The following is a 16,867-nucleotide window of genomic DNA, read 5'->3' as shown; positions in this document are numbered from 1 at the left end:
GCCTACCTACGGTTAGATCGTCGGGATCCTGAAAAAACATCGATTGACAAAGCTTCAAGATATAGATTAAATCTCTCGACTTTTATTGATCAACCAGTGTTTACAAAGTGCATAGAAAACACTCATAACCAAAACTTTCGATCTAAAATCGAAATAGAGTCGAAACTCTAACTTTTCCTCTCAAATGGCACAAAAAGCTCACCGGGGGCACACCCCTCGGTACCTATTTATAACCTTGACGTGGGTATGCAAGGCCCACGTATCTAGCACGAATTAAGACTCCCAATCTCGTGGGAAACATATCCTTATCCGTAACTAACCATATCTCTATATCTAATACAATAAATCTTCTCAAATCCAGACTCTATCCGAACTCAACTTCTATATCCCATACGCACACAATATCTCCATCGTATGCCACATGGAATCTTCACCACCATATGCATTGAACTCTAGCCTAAGTATCCTGCATGATATCTTGACCGCCGGACGTCAACTTATCTCCAAGTTGACTCCCGATCCATCACCGGCAATACTCTCCCGAGGCATCAAGTCAACTACACATGAATCAAACAAAGAAACCATATTTCGAGACCAAGCTATTTCCAACTTGACTCATGATTAGCAAAACAACAGTACCCATACGTATAGAAACCAACTAGAAATCGAATTCACGAAGAACAAAACCAAAATCGAAAAGAAAACCAAAAGCTGAAACTTTCGGGGCTGACCTGTCGGTCTGACTGCCCAGATACCTGCGGTTTGACCACAATTATTTGAAAGGTCTGACCGCCCATATACCTGCGGCCTGACCGCCCGTCAAATATCACAAAAACATTTATCTCGCAAATCACTAATTTATTCTTCTTGATCTTACATCTCCATCCTCTCCCTTCCTTTGCTCTCTCTCTTCTTTCTCTCTCCGTTACGATCACAAGCAGATAATAAAAAATTCGAAGATAACCTATATAGCATGCATCTAGATATGAGTCGGAAAATGATGAAAATAAGAACAATCAAGAGCACTTGCATGCAAGAACAATACTATGTACTGATGCTCGAGCTCTCTGATGGCACGCAGATCCAGGGCGCCACGACGTGGTCATCAAGCCGGTCGGCGAGGCTAGCGGCAGGAAGGAGCTCGACAAGTTCGTCGCCGACGCGTTCGATGGCCCGTACAGTGAGGCCGTGACTGTGCTCAGCAAGTGCTGGAGAGAGCAGAGCCCCGCCGCTTGCCGTCGCCGCCGCCGCCGACCGCGCCCAGGCCGCCTGCCCCTGTCGCCGCTTGCCCACCGCCGTCTGCCCCAACCCCCGCTGCCGCCCGGCGACCGTGCCCCAGCCCGCCTGCCCCCTCCACTGCTTGCCCACCGCCATTCACCCTAGCCTCCGCCGCCGCTCGCCGACTGCGCCCCAACTGGCACGCTAGCACCGCCCGCTGCCAGCTGCATGCTCGAAGGACAGAGAGAAATAGAGAGAGAGAAATAGAGAGGGGAGGAAGGAAGAGAAGGGAAGAAAAGAAGAGAAGAGAAAGAAAAAATAAAATAACCTGATATGTGGGACTATCGGATGTCATATTAGTAAAATTAGTTAAAATGTGAGTCAATACTGTTAAGGAACTTTTTTTTAACGAATTATACAAATTTAACATACACATTTCTGCTGTTCCGATTAACGGGAAAAAAACAAACTCGTCGTAAATTCAGAGACCCATGGTGCACTTATTTCTGAACAAAAATAGAAGGGCCCATTAAGATTGTCGAATTGGGCCACAATTATAGAAGGCACCCAATTATAACGACGACTCGAACCACAAGATCGGACGGCCAGCAGAGACCCAGCCCCATGAAGCGACGGTCCTAGGTCGCTCCACGTCGGCGTGAAGACCCACGAAGCGGGCACCCTGGACCCCTCGCAGCAGCAACCAGCAGCACCCCCACGCACGCGACGCAACCCTAATAAACCCCCTCTCACCCCGCGCCGCCGCCGCCACTCTCCGCCCCCGCTCCCGCCCGCTCCCATCCCCATCCCTCCGCCCAGATCGCCGCCGCCGCAGACGCCGCCGACGGCCGGACGGCGACGTCCACCGCGCACGTCTCCGGCGATCTACAGGTAGCTTCGGGCATCCTCCGACGGTGGTGGTTTCTCCGTGTTACGTCTCGTCTGGCGATTCCTATGCGGGTTTTGCCGGTCGATTCCGATCTGTTCGGGAGGGGGGGTGTGGGCGTTGTTGTTTTGGATTATGGAGCGTGGTGGTGTAATTTTTTTGGGCGTTTCGTTGTTGAATGGGCGAGTTAATCCTGATTTTGCTGTGCTGAAGGAGTAGATCGCTTCCGGAGACCTCCCGCTGCGGCCATGGCGACCTTTGCAAAACCTGAGAACGCGCTCAAGAGAGCGGAGGGTGAGTCCCTTGGATCTGTTATATGTATTTAGCAAATCATCTGTCACTGTTTAGAAAGCAGGAAATTTGTCAGATAAGGAGCGTAGTTTGATTCCTTCAGTCTTAGATAGCTAATGGACTATGACTGGGCCATTAATCTTCTAGCAATACAGTGTATGCTGCTCGTTCGTGCTATACAAGCTGTTAACGATTTTTATACTGATGGTGGCGTCTGCTTTCCTTCAGAGCTGATACATGTTGGGCAGAAGCAGGCAGCCTTACAGGCTTTGCATGATCTCATAACCTCAAAAAGATACAGGTCATGGCAGAAGCCACTCGAAAGGATCATGATGAAGTATGTAGAGCTCTGCGTAGACCTGAGGAAAGGCAGGTTTGCGAAAGATGGCCTTATTCAGTACAGGATTGTTTGCCAACAAGTCAATGTGTCATCCTTGGAGGAGGTGATAAAGCACTTCATGCAGCTTTCCAATGAGAAAGCGGAGCAAGCCAGAAACCAGGCACAAGCACTGGATGATGCTCTGGATGTAGAAGATCTGGAAGCAGACAAGCGACCAGAGGATTTGATGCTCAGCTATGTTAGCGGGGAGAAAGGGAAGGACCGATCAGACAGGGAGCATGTCACACCGTGGTTCAAATTTCTCTGGGAGACATACAGAACAGTTCTTGAGATATTGAGAAACAATTCAAAACTTGAAGCGTTATATGCTGTAAGCTATTCTTTATGTGCTTACCTTATTCATGTATTGATTGTGCTGTTTATGTATGGCATGGCATTTTATTTGGCTGACATGTTAATATTGCTGTCACATCTGTTCTAAACCACATCTGCCTAGATGGCGTGAATAGACACATTAATGAGTTTGGAGACCTAGCATTATTTTTCCTGACTCCTTTCATTTTGTTCTGTTGACAAATTCTCTGAGCTCAGTTTTTCCCAGGACATTGTTACTTACAAAACACAAACAATTTGATTTTACCCTAGTGTGCGTTAGCTATTATTGCTTGCAATCACATTTTCATACTCTATTTTGAATATCTTCACTGTAATGGTTTCACGTTTTTCTTGCATTCAATGAAATTGTTGTACATTCTCCTCTTGCCGCTTAACTTATTCATGGTGACAGAAATTTAAACTGATGATGATTCATTTACGACATAGTATCATTTTTTATGCCATCTTTTTGTTTATACTTCTGTAGATGTCTTTGTAATTGTCAATTGGTGCAAGGGGGATTTATAACTACCTTTGGGTCACTCAATGGGTCCACCGGTTTCTTTTCTGTAACTAGCTTAATTTTCGGGATCATTTTACTCTATTGATTTTTTCTATACCTTCCAGAATTTTCTGTAGTGTGATATTGATTCCCTTCACATTGTGTTCTGCATGCCACATTTGCTAATGTGACTATACTTTTTAACTTCTCTTATGCAGATGACTGCGCACAAGGCTTTTCAATTTTGTAAACAGTATAAGAGGACCACTGAATTCCGAAGGTTGTGCGAGATAATCAGAAACCATCTCGCTAACTTGAACAAATACCGTGACCAGCGAGATCGTCCTGATCTGACTGCCCCAGAAAGCTTGCAGCTATACCTGGACACTCGAGTTGAACAACTAAAAATTGCTACAGATCTCTCTCTTTGGCAGGTCTGTTCCATGTATCACCTAGTCTTTTTATGTGCAAAACATGATCTTTGCTGCATCATCATTAAGCTTTGTTTCTTTCAGGAAGCCTTTAGATCCGTGGAAGACATCCATGGCTTGATGAGCATGGTGAAGAAAACACCGAAACCATCTGTTCTGGTTGTGTATTATGCTAAGTTAACTGAAATATTCTGGATATCTGATTGCCACTTGTACCATGCGTATGCGTGGCTTAAGCTTTTCAACTTGCAGAAGAGCTACAATAAGAACTTGTCTCAAAAGGACCTTCAACTAATAGCCTCTTCTGTTTTACTGGCTGCTCTTGCTGTGTCGCCATATGACCATAAATATGGTGCATCCCATCTTGAGCTTGAAAATGAAAAAGATCGCAATCTAAGGATAGCCAATCTTGTCAATTTCTCCCTTGACTCCAAGCGTGAGAATAGAGAAGTGGTTAGCCCTCAAGAACTTCCCAAACAAACATTATTTTTTTTGATAATATTATTTATTCTATTCCTTAATCCTGACATATCTCCCATCACCTTTGCAGCCTTCGAGAGCATCGCTTCTTTCTGAGTTGGTATGCGTTGAATCCATTTTGGGTCATTATTTTATTAAACTATGCTGATGAGTTTTGGACACAGTGTTACATCTGTTTGTCTTGCTATCATTTGTAATACTCCCTTCATTCCATAATATAAGGCACAACCACCACTAACCCAAAGACCAAGAAAGAGTTATAACTATCTTCTCGTTTAGATTACCTAGGTGCATATATGCATGCATGTAATGTGGTTGGATGTTTTGATGATAAAAAATGTGCTAATTAATGCATACTTGCATGCACGCCTTATATTATGGGACAAAGAAAAAAAGTGGTTATGCCTTATATTATGGAATGGAGGGAGTATCAATTTTTGTGTATGGCGTGCCATGAGCCTTGCTCAGGGCATGAAATGTTTTTATTGCATCGCGTAAAGTTAGGTAACTTAGTGAAAGCAGTAAGAGAAAATTGACATCTAGATCCTTTCATGTTTATATATATTTCCTCAGTTGTCAATTGAATCGCGGAGATGTGAAAGTTCATTTTTTTTGGTTGTGTTGGTAAAATAAGGTTGTTGTTAGGGTAACATTTTTTGTTGACCTGTTGCAATCAACTAATATGTGGCCATCATTTCTAATGGATAATTAGTTATCTCTTGTGCACATGTTGTAAATCTAGGCTGCCAAAGGGGTTATTTCCTGTGCTTCCCAAGAAGTCAAAGATTTATACAACCTTTTGGAACATGAGTCTCTTCCTCTGGATCTCGTATCCAAAGTACAACCAATGCTCTCCAAGATTGCAAAGACTGGAGGGAAGCTTTCATCAGCTCCTTCAGTTCCAGAAGTTTTTTTGTCGCAGTACCTTCCTGCATTGGAAAAGCTGACAACCCTGAGGGTCTTGCAACAGGTATATTCAACGACCTACTGTAGGAAGTTTTGTTTTATTGTCTTTACACTTTAGCCTTTTACAGTATTCTTCAGTTAACACATGTGAGATGTGGCTTCTTTTCTTCCTTTTCAGGCTTCACAGATATTTCAATCTGTAAAAATTGATATGCTCTCAAAGATGATACCATTCTTTGACTTTTCTGTTGTCGAGAAGATTTCTGTTGATGCTGTTAAACACAATTTTGTTGCTATGAAAGTCAACCATTTGTCAGGAGCTGTTCATTTTGGTAATATGGTACGTGGCTTCAGTTCATCAAGTCTGCTGGCCTCTTTAGCCTTCTCTGTGTTGTGGAATTTGGATTTATTATTTGCTACTAACCAGTGCATGTGTCTTGTCTGCCACTGGGTTTGTCGAACTGGCATTTATAGAAGCAGGAAAAAAATGAAAAAACTTGGAGGAACTTATATGACCTAGTTCTATTTGTATTCTTTGTATTTCATTTTACCAGATGTCCCTGCAGTCGCTGCTATTCATATTTTAAGAAAAAGTAAATTCCAATTCTCATTCTGAATGTAACTCTGAGTTATATAGCTGTACTTTTTAGATATTAAAGAAACTATGTAGTGCCTGATGTGAGATCATCTGATTTAATACTTTCTAAGATGTTTTTTTAATTGAATACTGGTTCATATGCTGTTGATTACTGGATTTCTGTTTTATTAGTCCAGACTGTACTGGTTCCGACATGTGACATCAACTTCATTTCTGTCTGATTTCTATTTGTAGGACACTGAATCTGATTGTCTCAGTAATCACCTTAGTGTTTTGGCTGAGTCTCTTAATAAAGCAAGGAGTCTTATCCAACCACCTGTGAAGAAGCCATCCAAACTTGGCAAAAACTTAACAAGTCTTGCTGGAGTAGTGGAGAACGAACACAGACGGCTTCTTGCGAGGAAATCAATTATTGAAAAACGCAAAGAAGACCTTGAGCGTCAAATATTGGAAAAGGTATCCATTTGTTAACTGTCAATACACCCAGCTATTAATGTATTTTGCGCTTATGGTCTCTTCTCACATTACAGGAGAAGGAAGAGGAATTAAAGAGATTGAGTACGCTGAAGAAATCTGCTGATGATGAAAGGTTAAGGCTTCTCAATGATGTAAGATTAAGGGAGCAGGAGAGGATTCGCCAATCTATGCTTGAAAAAGAGAAGAAGGAAGCAGAAGAAATGCTTGCAACAAAGATAAATAAAAATAAGAAAGGGAAAAAGCCTGTCATTCTGGGGGTAAGGAAAAATATAAATATTATACTAATATCTGTTATGTTTTAATGTAGTTTAAACTAGTGCATAATTTATATTTGTTTAATACTTGTAATTTTTTTGTCTGATTTTTCTTTTTTGTTTTTGGAAAATCCTTTGTTTCACTGATTTTCTTATTTGATGGGTTGGTGGTGTCTGTATGTTCAGTTAAATATTGTTCCTTTTTCAACCGAACAGGTTTTAACTTTATGTTTTCCTAATGTGTTGTTTTTGATGGTCCTAGGCTGGTTGGAACACCATCTGAAATCATGAAATACAATTACAAAAACTGAATGTTAATTTGGCATAGGTCAACCAAGTAAAATACATAGAACTGTATACATGCCCTTTGTATTCTCCTTTTTCCTTCTATAGTGTCATATTTAGACATGCTATTCAGCTAGTCATTGTATTATATCTGGCCAGTTATATGTTACATTTATAGAACTGTATACAGGCCCTTTATATTTGAATGTTTCCATTGCAGGATGTTACTAAGCAGGCTGTTATGGAATTAGCCATGAATGAGCAGGTGAAGGAGCGTCAAGAGTTGGAGAAAAAACTGCAAAAGATTGCTAAACAAATGGATTACTTGGAGAGGGCGAAGAGGGAGGAAGAGGCACCACTGATTGAACAAGCTTTCCAAAAGCGCCTTGAAGTAGAGAAAATCCTTCACGAGCAAGAGCAACTGGTATGTTTACCCCTATTCCTTGTTATTTACAGATTGCAGATGTTTGTTTTAGTTGGGAAAAATCACTATAATCCGTGCTTGTAGAGGGAGATTGAGCTCAGCAAGCAGCACCATGCTGGTGACCTGCAGGAGAAGAACAGACTTTCTCGAATGTTGGATCATAAGGTATACATACTTGCATTTGTCATTCAGACATGATATTCTAGCACTATTTCATATTTTTGGTAATTAATAAAGGATTATATGATCCATTCTAAATCATTCTATGTTGTTCCAAAACCATGTTTTCCAATTCCAAAGATAATGTGTTGCAAAGATTAGTTACAGTATATATTAGTTGAATGGTGTGAATATGATGTGCACACTAATGTATTTATGCGTAGATGATATGCTGTACTTGCTGAGATTCTAATACTGGCAAAATGAGTTCTTTTTAATTGATTATGGGACTAAGATGACTAAACTTGACATGTATCTTGTTTGGCTGTGTGTGTATTGGCATGATTTGAGCACTATTTAATATACCAGTTCAATTCTTGACAGAGCACAAACTGCTGTCTATTCTCCTCCCGACTTATTTTCAATTCACCTGTTTGCTTGCAGAATGTTTTCCAGGAGAGAATTGTCCAGCGTCGTGAATCTGAGTTTAGTCGACTAAAGAAAGAGAGGGATGAAAAGACAAGTCAATTGATATCATCAAGGAAGCGTGAAAGAGATACAGTGCGGAAGTTAATGTATCATCTGAACCTGGAGGAGCAGCGCATTGAAAGGCTTCGTGAGGAAGAGGAAGCTAGAAAACGTGAAGGTAAGTCAATTCTTTACTGATTAAAACTGTGTTTTGTAGTATTTATGTTGGGTTATTAGTTTGTTTTCCACTATCATAATGAATCACTCCAGCTATTTTTATGTGCTCTTCATTATTAGTGATAGAGCTGTATAATGCCATTTATACATTAGTAACTGAATTACTGCAACTAAACGGCGGTATTGACTTCTGTTGCTTACACAGTGAATATCTTAAATCTCTAAAATGTTATCCATTTCATACCTAACCATCATTTGCTTGTTTCAACATTGTGATTTAAAACTTTTGGTTTGTACATGCTGTTGATAATGATATTACCTTCACTGCAGAGGAAGAGAGGAGAAAGAGAGAGGAAGCCGAAAGGAAGGCTAAGCTTGATGCAATTGCAGCCAAGCAGCTGCAGAGAGAGAGGGAGATGGAAGAGAAGGAAAGACAGAGAAGGGAGGCTCTGTTTGGAAAAGGAGCTGGAGCTGGTGCTGGTGCTGAGCCTGCAGCGCGCACACCTGATGCTGCTCCGGTTGCACAGCCAGCACAGCCGGTTGCTGCACCGGCCGCTGCGGCTGCTGCTGCAGCTCCTGGTAAGTATGTCCCAAAGTTCAAACGAGGTGGTGATAGTGGCAGTGGTGTTGGCAGCCAGAGACCGACCGCTGCACCTGAACAAGATCGTTGGGGTTCACGTGATGATCGCCCGCGCCCTGATATCCGTCCGCTACGCCAAGATAATGATATGCGTCCGCTCCGCCAGGATGCACCCCCTGCTCGCCAAGATCCTCCGGCCGGCCAGGGTGGTCCTGTGCCCACATGGCGTGGATCAAGATTCTCCTCAAGTTCGTCGTCTTCATCAACCTGGAGCAGCAGCAGGCCTCGCAACTAAAGCCGTCTGCTTTCAAATGTGGTCTCTGCTACGTTGAGATTTTTTTGTTGCTGTCCAGGGCCATTGCTGAGATATGCCTGCTTAATATTCTGAGAAGCATGGTTGAACATTTGACTGTTTGCGCTCGTAAAATTTTGGAGTTAGGACTTGTGCCAGGGCAATAGCACCTTTCCTAATTTATGTTAAATGTTTGTTTCGTTGCAATTGCTTCATGCATACTGGATCGCTACTTGTTAAGTTTGTCCAAACTATGATGGCTGTTAGTAATACTCGAATATTGTCCAAGTTTTTGCTCGTTTCTACATTGCCGGCTAGGGCAATTGACCCTATTTATATTGCCCCGTTGTAATTTGTGCCTCTGAGTAGACGCAGTTACCAATCTTGCATTGTAAATGTAGCCAAGTGCCCTTCTGCCTGTATTTGGTTCGTTGTACGACTCTGATTAAAGTTTCAGCTGGAATTCGGAGTTGCAGATCAGAACTACTACTACTAGAATGCACGGTAAAACATTTGCCAGACAAAAATTCGAGGCTCGTCTTTTGGCTTTTTAAGGAATAAACCAAATAACAAATTTATATAAAAAGTAATTTGTGAACGATCAGTGGCTTAAAAGTAAGACTCTAAAAAGTAATTTGTGAATATATATATATATATAAATATGTTTTTAGTAATTTAAAAGTATAGGCTGAAAATAAACTATTATGAAAAACTCTAAAATCAATTCTAAATTTAAAGTTATAAATTTAAATTATGTTTTATAAGCAAAAAAAGGAAAAGATAGTCCGCTAGTAAAACCCATCCTGATCAGTGGCATCACAACATTCCTCCTATCATCGTTTCTCCAGGAAAATCAACCTTGAATCCAGGGTTTACAAAAAAAACGTGCATTTAGCCGTTACCGCCTTCCGCCGGTCGTGTGGTTACTACAAAAACCATAACCATGAAAACCATAATAAATTCATGTTAAAAAAATTGAATTTAAAATCTACGGTCTCTGCGGCGTCTCTATAGATTTCTTGACAAAACCACTTGGTTTCATACAATTATCGTGTTGTTTTGGTAGAAAACCGTGGCAAGTTGTGTCTAAGGGAACATAAATGAAAAAAATCATAAAATATTTAAAAATTATGGAAAAATAAGGGACGCTTGTTTGACTTTTTCATGAAAAAAAAAAGCTAAATATCATTTTCAAACAAAAAATAAATTTGTGAATAATTTTTTTACACGAAAATTCTTAACAAACATGAAAATAAATTTCGGTGATAAAAATCAACTTTATATTTAAGAATGAATATTTAAATTTTGACTTATAAATATAAATATAAGTGGAAAGACGGGGAGATATGGAATAACTACTATGGTAATTTGGTATATGAATAACATATTAGTTGGTAAATAGGAAAAATGGTATAAACTTTACTAAAAGTTGAACGTCTGAATAATTATAAATGACAATTCATAAATCAATAGACAGTACCATTGATATTTAAAATTCATGCAGGTAACGTAATATAATATCAAATATTAGAAAATGTTACGGTATCCGACGTATGCTATCAATCAGTTTGAATTAACCTATTGATAACATTAAAGTAATACGTTCAACTTATTAAACACTAAATATCTGAACCAATCAATTTCCCCTTCGTGTATTGGAATGTACGGTATGTGTATATGTATGTATGTATGGAAATATCACATGCGAATAAATTGATAAATCCATATGTACAGCCATATTTTTATGATTTTTTCATAATGTTTTGAATTTGGTTAAATGTTGTATGAACCAAACCACCAATAACCACTGCCGTGCCGTGGTATGGTTCTGGGAACGTTGGCTTGATCGAACTATTCGTGTGAATCGAGCCTTCTTACCACTCCCTATCGTGTCCAGTCCATCCATGAAATTGTTTTACTAGACATATTTTTATTATTTATTTTTAACTAAATATATCTTTTTAATATTTATTTTTTAAAGTAAACCATCCTATAGTTTATTTTCTTTTCCAAAATATGCATCCTTTGCCATATCATATCTATGTTTCCTACAAGGCCAGTGACACACTCACACCGACATGACATAGTATATACTGTAAAAATAATTTTGAAACGGTTTATTTTTAAAAAATAAATATGGAAAAGAGAAAGGAGTCGCCGACTTGAGTTCTCCCACTGCCGAGTGGGCCACCCTTTCACTTTCACCCCCACCGCGTCCGCACTGGCTCATAAGTAGTAGTCGGTGGGCTCGGTCCACGCCTCCTCCCCCTCCCTTCCCCGCGTGCCGCCTCCTCCCTCCGCCATCTCCTCTACGCGGCGGCGCCGGATCCTCTCCTCTCCTTGCGCGGCGTCCCCCATCTCCGTCGTGAGTTACTCTCTTCTTTAGCTCGCCGCATCCACTGCTCGGATGCTCTCACGCTTGCCTCCAGTTCTTTTCTCTCTCTCTCTCTCTCTCGATCTTTTTTCTAGATTTTTCAATGGTGTTACGGTGAGGACCTAGATCGCTTGATGCTCTGATCTGTGTGTAGACTCGACGCAATCTGCGGGGGGATCAGTTGCTAGGTTTGGGTTTGGGCGTGGTTCGCCGTTCTAGGGTTTCGTCACAGTTCAGATCTGATGATATGTTTCGTAATTTCGTGACCTCACGTTGCCGCGAACACCAATAAGAATTGGGGGTTGGGATGGGTGCAGCCTATATGTGTCTATGTCCCGCTGCTGCTTTTGTGTACATATATATTCCTGTCGAGATCAGGGGCAACTTAAAAGAAACTGCTTGATGAAAGTTACGTCAAATCCGCTGCAAATTTACTCACTTTCGTTTGCTGTTTTAGGTAACCTGCGGGCTCGGTAAAAGGGAAGACGAAGATCTTCTCTTGAAATTTGGAGACTCCGGACGACAAGGTAAGAAACTGTGTTCTATCTCGCTCTTTTATTACTGTGTACTGTTTGTGTATGGAGTTGTGCCCTATGCCTGTATCTTAAGCTCAAAATTATATCTCTGTTTATAAACAATGCCATATTCAGTTCTTATTTTTCTTGTAAATATTGTGCATTCTATTGACCGGCTGTAGCCTTTTTTAATAAGCCAATCATGTGCGTAAATTTTGAATGTGTTCATTAGATGCTTATATGGTTTTATGAACTCAGGAAGCTAAGAAGCTGCAAGCCTGTTGCAACTGGCATAGGGTTCAGATACTCTTCTGTGGAAGTTTGCTCTAATATTTGAACTGTATGAGCTTGTTTTGCTTGTATGTGAAACATAACAAGACCTGTTCTTTTTAGGACCAATTTCATGTAGCCTGAGTTTACATGTATCTGCTTCCTAGTTGCTTTCTTGGAATTATCTAGATCTTGCCTCTTCTTAGTTCTGGTTATATTTTATATTGTTTTTGATATTCAAAGAACTAACAGTGATTTTGTCTCTTCTATGAGATGCACCTCCTTGCATCATTTCATGGCCCACAGGTTTTAAGTCTTTATCTGATCTGTTGGGATGGATTCCAAGAAGTTCCTCCAGCTGCTCGAAGAGAAGAAGAAGAGAATCCTTGAGAAAAAAGAAGCCCCACTGAAATGGGAACAAAAGCTGGAAGCAGCAGCGAAAGCAAAGGCTGATGCAGAAGCAAAGGAAAAGAAGCTTAAGTCAAGAAAGCACAAAAGAAGAGATCATTCTTTGTCAGACTCCGAAAGTGACTACAGTGATGTCGATCGGAAGCATAGGAAGAGGAAAGACCGCAAAAGACACAGGAAACATGGTCATTCTGACTCTGATGAGGCCAAGAGGCGCAAGCGCAGATCAAAGAGGATGAGCTCAGGCTCAAGTGAGGATAGTGATAGTGATGAATATGATAGTGAATCTGAAGAAAGTCGAAGGAAGAGGCGCTCACACAGGAGAAGACATCACCGACATTCATCTAGGTCTGACTCTGATGCTTCAGACTATAGCAGTGATGATGAAGAGAGGAGATCTACCAAGAAGGACCATTCCATGAGACGCAAGCGCCACCACCACCGATCATCTGGTGATGAGGATGCACCATCAGATTCCAACAACCATAAGCACCGCAGGAGTCGCTCACTGGAGGAGTCATCAGATGATGGAGCTGCTGGTGAGTATGACAAGGCAAGAAATGGTAAAAGCTCTCACAAGAGTGGACACCGTCACCGGCACCACCATCACCATCATGATCGCCGTGGCAACTCTTCTGAACCTAATGACAAGAAACGGCATGATGGCCACAAAACACTTGAAGATGGCAACGCTGATTGAAGTCCAGTACACCAGTGCCACTGGTTGAATTGGTTTTGGGGGCGCAGAAAGAAAAATAAGTCTTACGCAATGCCACTGTTTTTAATCTTAAGTGTTGCTGACGCTGTACTGATACATTTTGGCCGATTAGGTGATCATGACATTTATTGGCTTCGTCGTTTCTTTTCACATATGAGACTATGTTGGCTAATGTGAGTTATATTGACTGCTTAAAATGAGAACAAAGATGCCTTCTCTGCTTAGTATTGCTTCAATCGTTTAATGTTTTTGCATTGTGATGCTGAATTGTTTGGAAATCAAAAACCGAGACGACGTTGATACCGGTTCTGGGTTATGCATTTTTACATTAGTCATTGTCAATGTAATAAAAAGTTCATAACTTTGCATCTGCTTCTGAATAGGCGCATTTTTTTGGCACAGGTTGCTCCCTGAAGGGACAGAATAAAGCTGGATCGCACATTGCAAAGATATGGCCCATCATGCCTATATAGGCTCTATATGATCGAAGAGCAGTTACATATACATCGAACTCATCTCGAATGAATTCAAAACTTTAATGGCCTTCTAGCAACAGGACACTCATATCTGAAGGCACACCGGAACACTATGAAAATGTAACTGCTACCCCTTTTATTGAGCGAGTACATCAACACTACCTTCCACGGGGATATTGTTTTAGGAGGTACAAAACTACCCCAGTTTGGGTCTTCCACCAGATGTTATTAATACATCAGGCTGAGGCTATCAACATCCATATACAATGTAGCATGGTGCATCGTACATGAAAATTGGGGGAAAAGAGCTCCTATATGTAAGTACAAAACTGTTCCTCTGTTGCGACTTGCGAGTTTCCATCGCACTTGCTGTAAAGAATAACAATTGTGTTGTAGTAATAAAGGTACAACTAGAAGGCCAAAAACTGTGTTCTAGTGGGCCAGTGGCAGTCAGAAGTTTGTTAAGATTCTATCTTTCGGCATACCGTCAGCAACAAGAGCTCTCGTAATTTCCTGCAGAATATCAATGTAGATGAAAACCAGAATGAATGTAATAACCAAGTCACCAACACAGATCACCACCAAAACTGAATGATTTCACATCAAAATATCAGCCCATGAGAAGAACTTGGCATCAGTTATTGTGTGGATAAAAGCAAAATTTAATGGTACGGTAAATTGGTACACTCTGCTGCGAACTGGTACCACTAGATGATAGTTCATTCATCTCCTCAGATTTGAGCACTAACAACAAATCCAGATCTACACTGATGTCTGTATTTTGTATGGAATAGTTTCATGAGCAAATGTAAACCAACCACGTTCTAGTGGCAGGAACAGTTATATTGTTAGAGCTTATCAATGGTTAAGGTTAAGTTTCTATGTGCAGATGTTCAATGTAAGACTAATTCAGAATCAAATTACATAAAACATTGTGACACTTGGACAAAAAGCAGAACATCTAATTTATGTTATGGTATGTGGGTTGTATCTAAGCAACGACTTTAGTATTTATAATGGAAACAGGAGGAAAGGTAATCATACCTCAGACATCTGTTTATGTCCACACAAAATTGCTCCCATGGATGAAGGATTTACAACTTTTTTCAACCTAGAAAAAGCATTCTGCTAAATGCAAAACACGAGCTATAAGAATACACAAACTAGCAAATAACTAAAAATGACCAACGTGGCAAAAAGATTACATACAGTACCTGGACATAACCTCGCTCACCAGTCCATTGATCATCTGGTCTTGACAGAACTGGTATTATTTTGATTCCTCTGGATTCCCAATTACTGAATCTCTCCTGTCAGAGTATTGGTTTCAGACACACACAAATCTGAACTTAGGAGTTGTGCACTTAAAAACTGTCATTTACCTGATATGCCATCCTCTGAAGGTTTCTAACCCCATAAAAGAGTCTTACATCAATATTCTTAGTTTCACCAAAACCCGACTCAATGAGTGACCGAATTGGACTGCAATGACCAAATGATGTGAGCAGAGGTGCAAATTTTAAATGCAACCGGCGAATGTCTTGTGCAAAATAATATATTTTCGTTTGTAGTTGATACGATACATATGCTAGTGATGTTTTCTTATCAACAGTGTTGATTATACTCTAAAAGCATATTATGAACCCAATTAGGCAATCTACCTATGCAAAGATGCATTTTTGCATGTGCTCAAGGAATTCAGAGTTACAGAAAAATCAAGTCAAGGAAAGCCATCAAAGACAGTACAATTTTCGGCAGTGTATGGCAGCATAAAACAGACAAGAATTCTGCAACTATTCAGCAATCAATCATCTCAAATGGCAAATACCTAAGAGTACTCAATACCTAATGGTACACAGAATATACGGTTGGAGACTATCACTTGTTCCATCTACAAATCGATCGAAAGTGAATTTTCCGGGTTTTCATTGTTCATTAATCATGTCACAAGGGCATTTGTAATCAGTTTAGATCACTAGTTCGAACAACTTTTGATGACGGTTCAACGTATGAGATCTCTCAACGTATTCATGTGGCGAGGAAGCCCTACCTGATCCCTGATCCGGTTGCAAAGACGAGGATGTCGCGGGCGTCAGCGATCCTGCCGACCTCGAATCCGCGGCCGACGACGCTGCCGCCGACGTGGACGAGGTCGCCGGGGCGGAGGTCGCAGAGGCGTGCGGAGGGGGTGCCGGGGAGCCGCTTAACGAGGAAATCGAAGGACCTGGCGAGGAGGAGGTGCGGGGGAGGGGAGGAGATGGCGAGGAAGATCGGGTAAGGCGTGTCGGGGAGGCGGAAGGGGAGGAACTGGCCGGCGGCGACGTGGGAGGCGAGGAGGTCGGCGTGGGAGGAGAGGTCGAGGGAGACGTGGAAGAGGGAGGCGTCGGCGGTGGCCGCGCGGACGGAGGAGACGGGTGCCTCCGTCCACTCGGTGGGCGCCGGAGGCGGAGCCGCGACGGCGGCGGCGGTGGATAGGAGGCGGAGGTGGTGCGGGCGGAGGAGGTGGAGGCGGCGCGGCGCCGACCGGAGGAGCATGGAGGGGGAAGAGGAATCCGCAGGCAAGGCGCGCAGCCGCAGCACCAGCACGCGCGCGCGACGAGGCTGAGGAAGCGGTGGCGGTGGCGGTGGCGGTGGCGGGATCTCGTCGGACGGCGGCCTCCCGCGAGGTAGGAGGAGACTTGTACGCGGCCTCCCTTTTCCTCTCGAGAATTTCTCCTCAATTTTCCATCTTCGTTTTTCTTTTCTTTTCCTTCAAAGAGAAATTTCTCCTGTGATTTTTTTTCCTGAAAAGGATCCAAAATAACCGGAGACCGTTACTACAATAGATGTAGTAATCCTGTAATGAAAAGCGTGCAATTCACTTGCGATTTGCTCAAAATAGCCGGCGAAGACATTATGGAGCATGAGTCTGACTCCTAAATTTTAATTAATTTTATTCTACTCTAATTTATTTATTTTTAACC

General features: G+C 41.7%; 3 protein-coding genes across 4 annotated transcripts; 2 read left to right on the top strand and 1 right to left on the bottom strand.

Moving 5' to 3' along the window:
• The first annotated feature begins 1,992 nt into the window (after positions 1-1,992).
• Positions 1,993-9,475, top strand: LOC102703154 (eukaryotic translation initiation factor 3 subunit A). The gene is made up of 14 exons (XM_006643649.2): positions 1,993-2,109; positions 2,318-2,398; positions 2,624-3,105; positions 3,831-4,046; positions 4,128-4,496; positions 4,594-4,623; positions 5,266-5,493; positions 5,608-5,769; positions 6,262-6,483; positions 6,558-6,761; positions 7,264-7,467; positions 7,552-7,632; positions 8,071-8,272; positions 8,602-9,475. The coding sequence occupies exons 2-14, from the start codon at positions 2,353-2,355 to the stop codon at positions 9,144-9,146; spliced, it is 2,991 nt and encodes a 996-aa protein (XP_006643712.1). The 5' UTR covers positions 1,993-2,109; positions 2,318-2,352; the 3' UTR covers positions 9,147-9,475.
• A 1,944-nt stretch (positions 9,476-11,419) lies between these two features.
• Positions 11,420-13,726, top strand: LOC102703427 (CAX-interacting protein 4). Of its 2 annotated transcripts, none has more exons than XM_006643650.3 (3): positions 11,420-11,508; positions 11,975-12,044; positions 12,609-13,726. In XM_006643650.3, the coding sequence occupies exon 3, from the start codon at positions 12,637-12,639 to the stop codon at positions 13,408-13,410; it is 774 nt and encodes a 257-aa protein (XP_006643713.1). In that variant the 5' UTR covers positions 11,420-11,508; positions 11,975-12,044; positions 12,609-12,636; the 3' UTR covers positions 13,411-13,726. The 2 variants fall into 2 exon arrangements, with proteins under 2 accessions (XP_006643713.1, XP_015688077.1); XM_015832591.2 differs by having other exon boundaries at positions 12,576-13,726.
• A 124-nt stretch (positions 13,727-13,850) lies between these two features.
• LOC102703906 (fruit protein pKIWI502-like) lies at positions 13,851-16,657 on the bottom strand. Its single transcript, XM_015832590.2, has 5 exons — positions 15,955-16,657; positions 15,287-15,386; positions 15,119-15,214; positions 14,949-15,029; positions 13,851-14,417 (listed from the first exon to the last, which is right to left on the bottom strand). Exons 1-5 carry the CDS (start codon positions 16,437-16,439, stop codon positions 14,355-14,357), a joined length of 825 nt encoding a protein of 274 aa, XP_015688076.2. The 5' UTR covers positions 16,440-16,657; the 3' UTR covers positions 13,851-14,354.
• Positions 16,658-16,867: the final 210 nt, after the last annotated feature.

Source organism: Oryza brachyantha, chromosome 1, assembly GCF_000231095.2.
Source record: "Oryza brachyantha chromosome 1, ObraRS2, whole genome shotgun sequence".
In the NCBI taxonomy this organism is placed as follows: domain Eukaryota; kingdom Viridiplantae; phylum Streptophyta; class Magnoliopsida; order Poales; family Poaceae; genus Oryza; species Oryza brachyantha.
This window is presented reverse-complemented; position numbering and strand designations above follow the sequence as displayed.

Coding starts and splice junctions, on each gene's coding strand:
- LOC102703154 (XM_006643649.2), top strand. CDS start 2,353: ATGGCGACCTTTGCAAAACCTGAGAACGCGCTCAAGAGAGCGGAGG. Junction 3,106..3,830: donor AACTTGAAGCGTTATATGCT/GTAAGCTATTCT, acceptor TCTCTTATGCAG/ATGACTGCGCACAAGGCTTT. Junction 4,497..4,593: donor AGCGTGAGAATAGAGAAGTG/GTTAGCCCTCAA, acceptor TCACCTTTGCAG/CCTTCGAGAGCATCGCTTCT.
- LOC102703427 (XM_006643650.3), top strand. CDS start 12,637: ATGGATTCCAAGAAGTTCCTCCAGCTGCTCGAAGAGAAGAAGAAGAGA.
- LOC102703906 (XM_015832590.2), bottom strand. CDS start 16,439: ATGCTCCTCCGGTCGGCGCCGCGCCGCCTCCACCTCCTCCGCCCGCAC. Junction 15,215..15,286: donor TTCAGAGGATGGCATATCAG/GTAAATGACAGT, acceptor ATACTCTGACAG/GAGAGATTCAGTAATTGGGA. Junction 14,418..14,948: donor GACATAAACAGATGTCTGAG/GTATGATTACCT, acceptor GATATTCTGCAG/GAAATTACGAGAGCTCTTGT.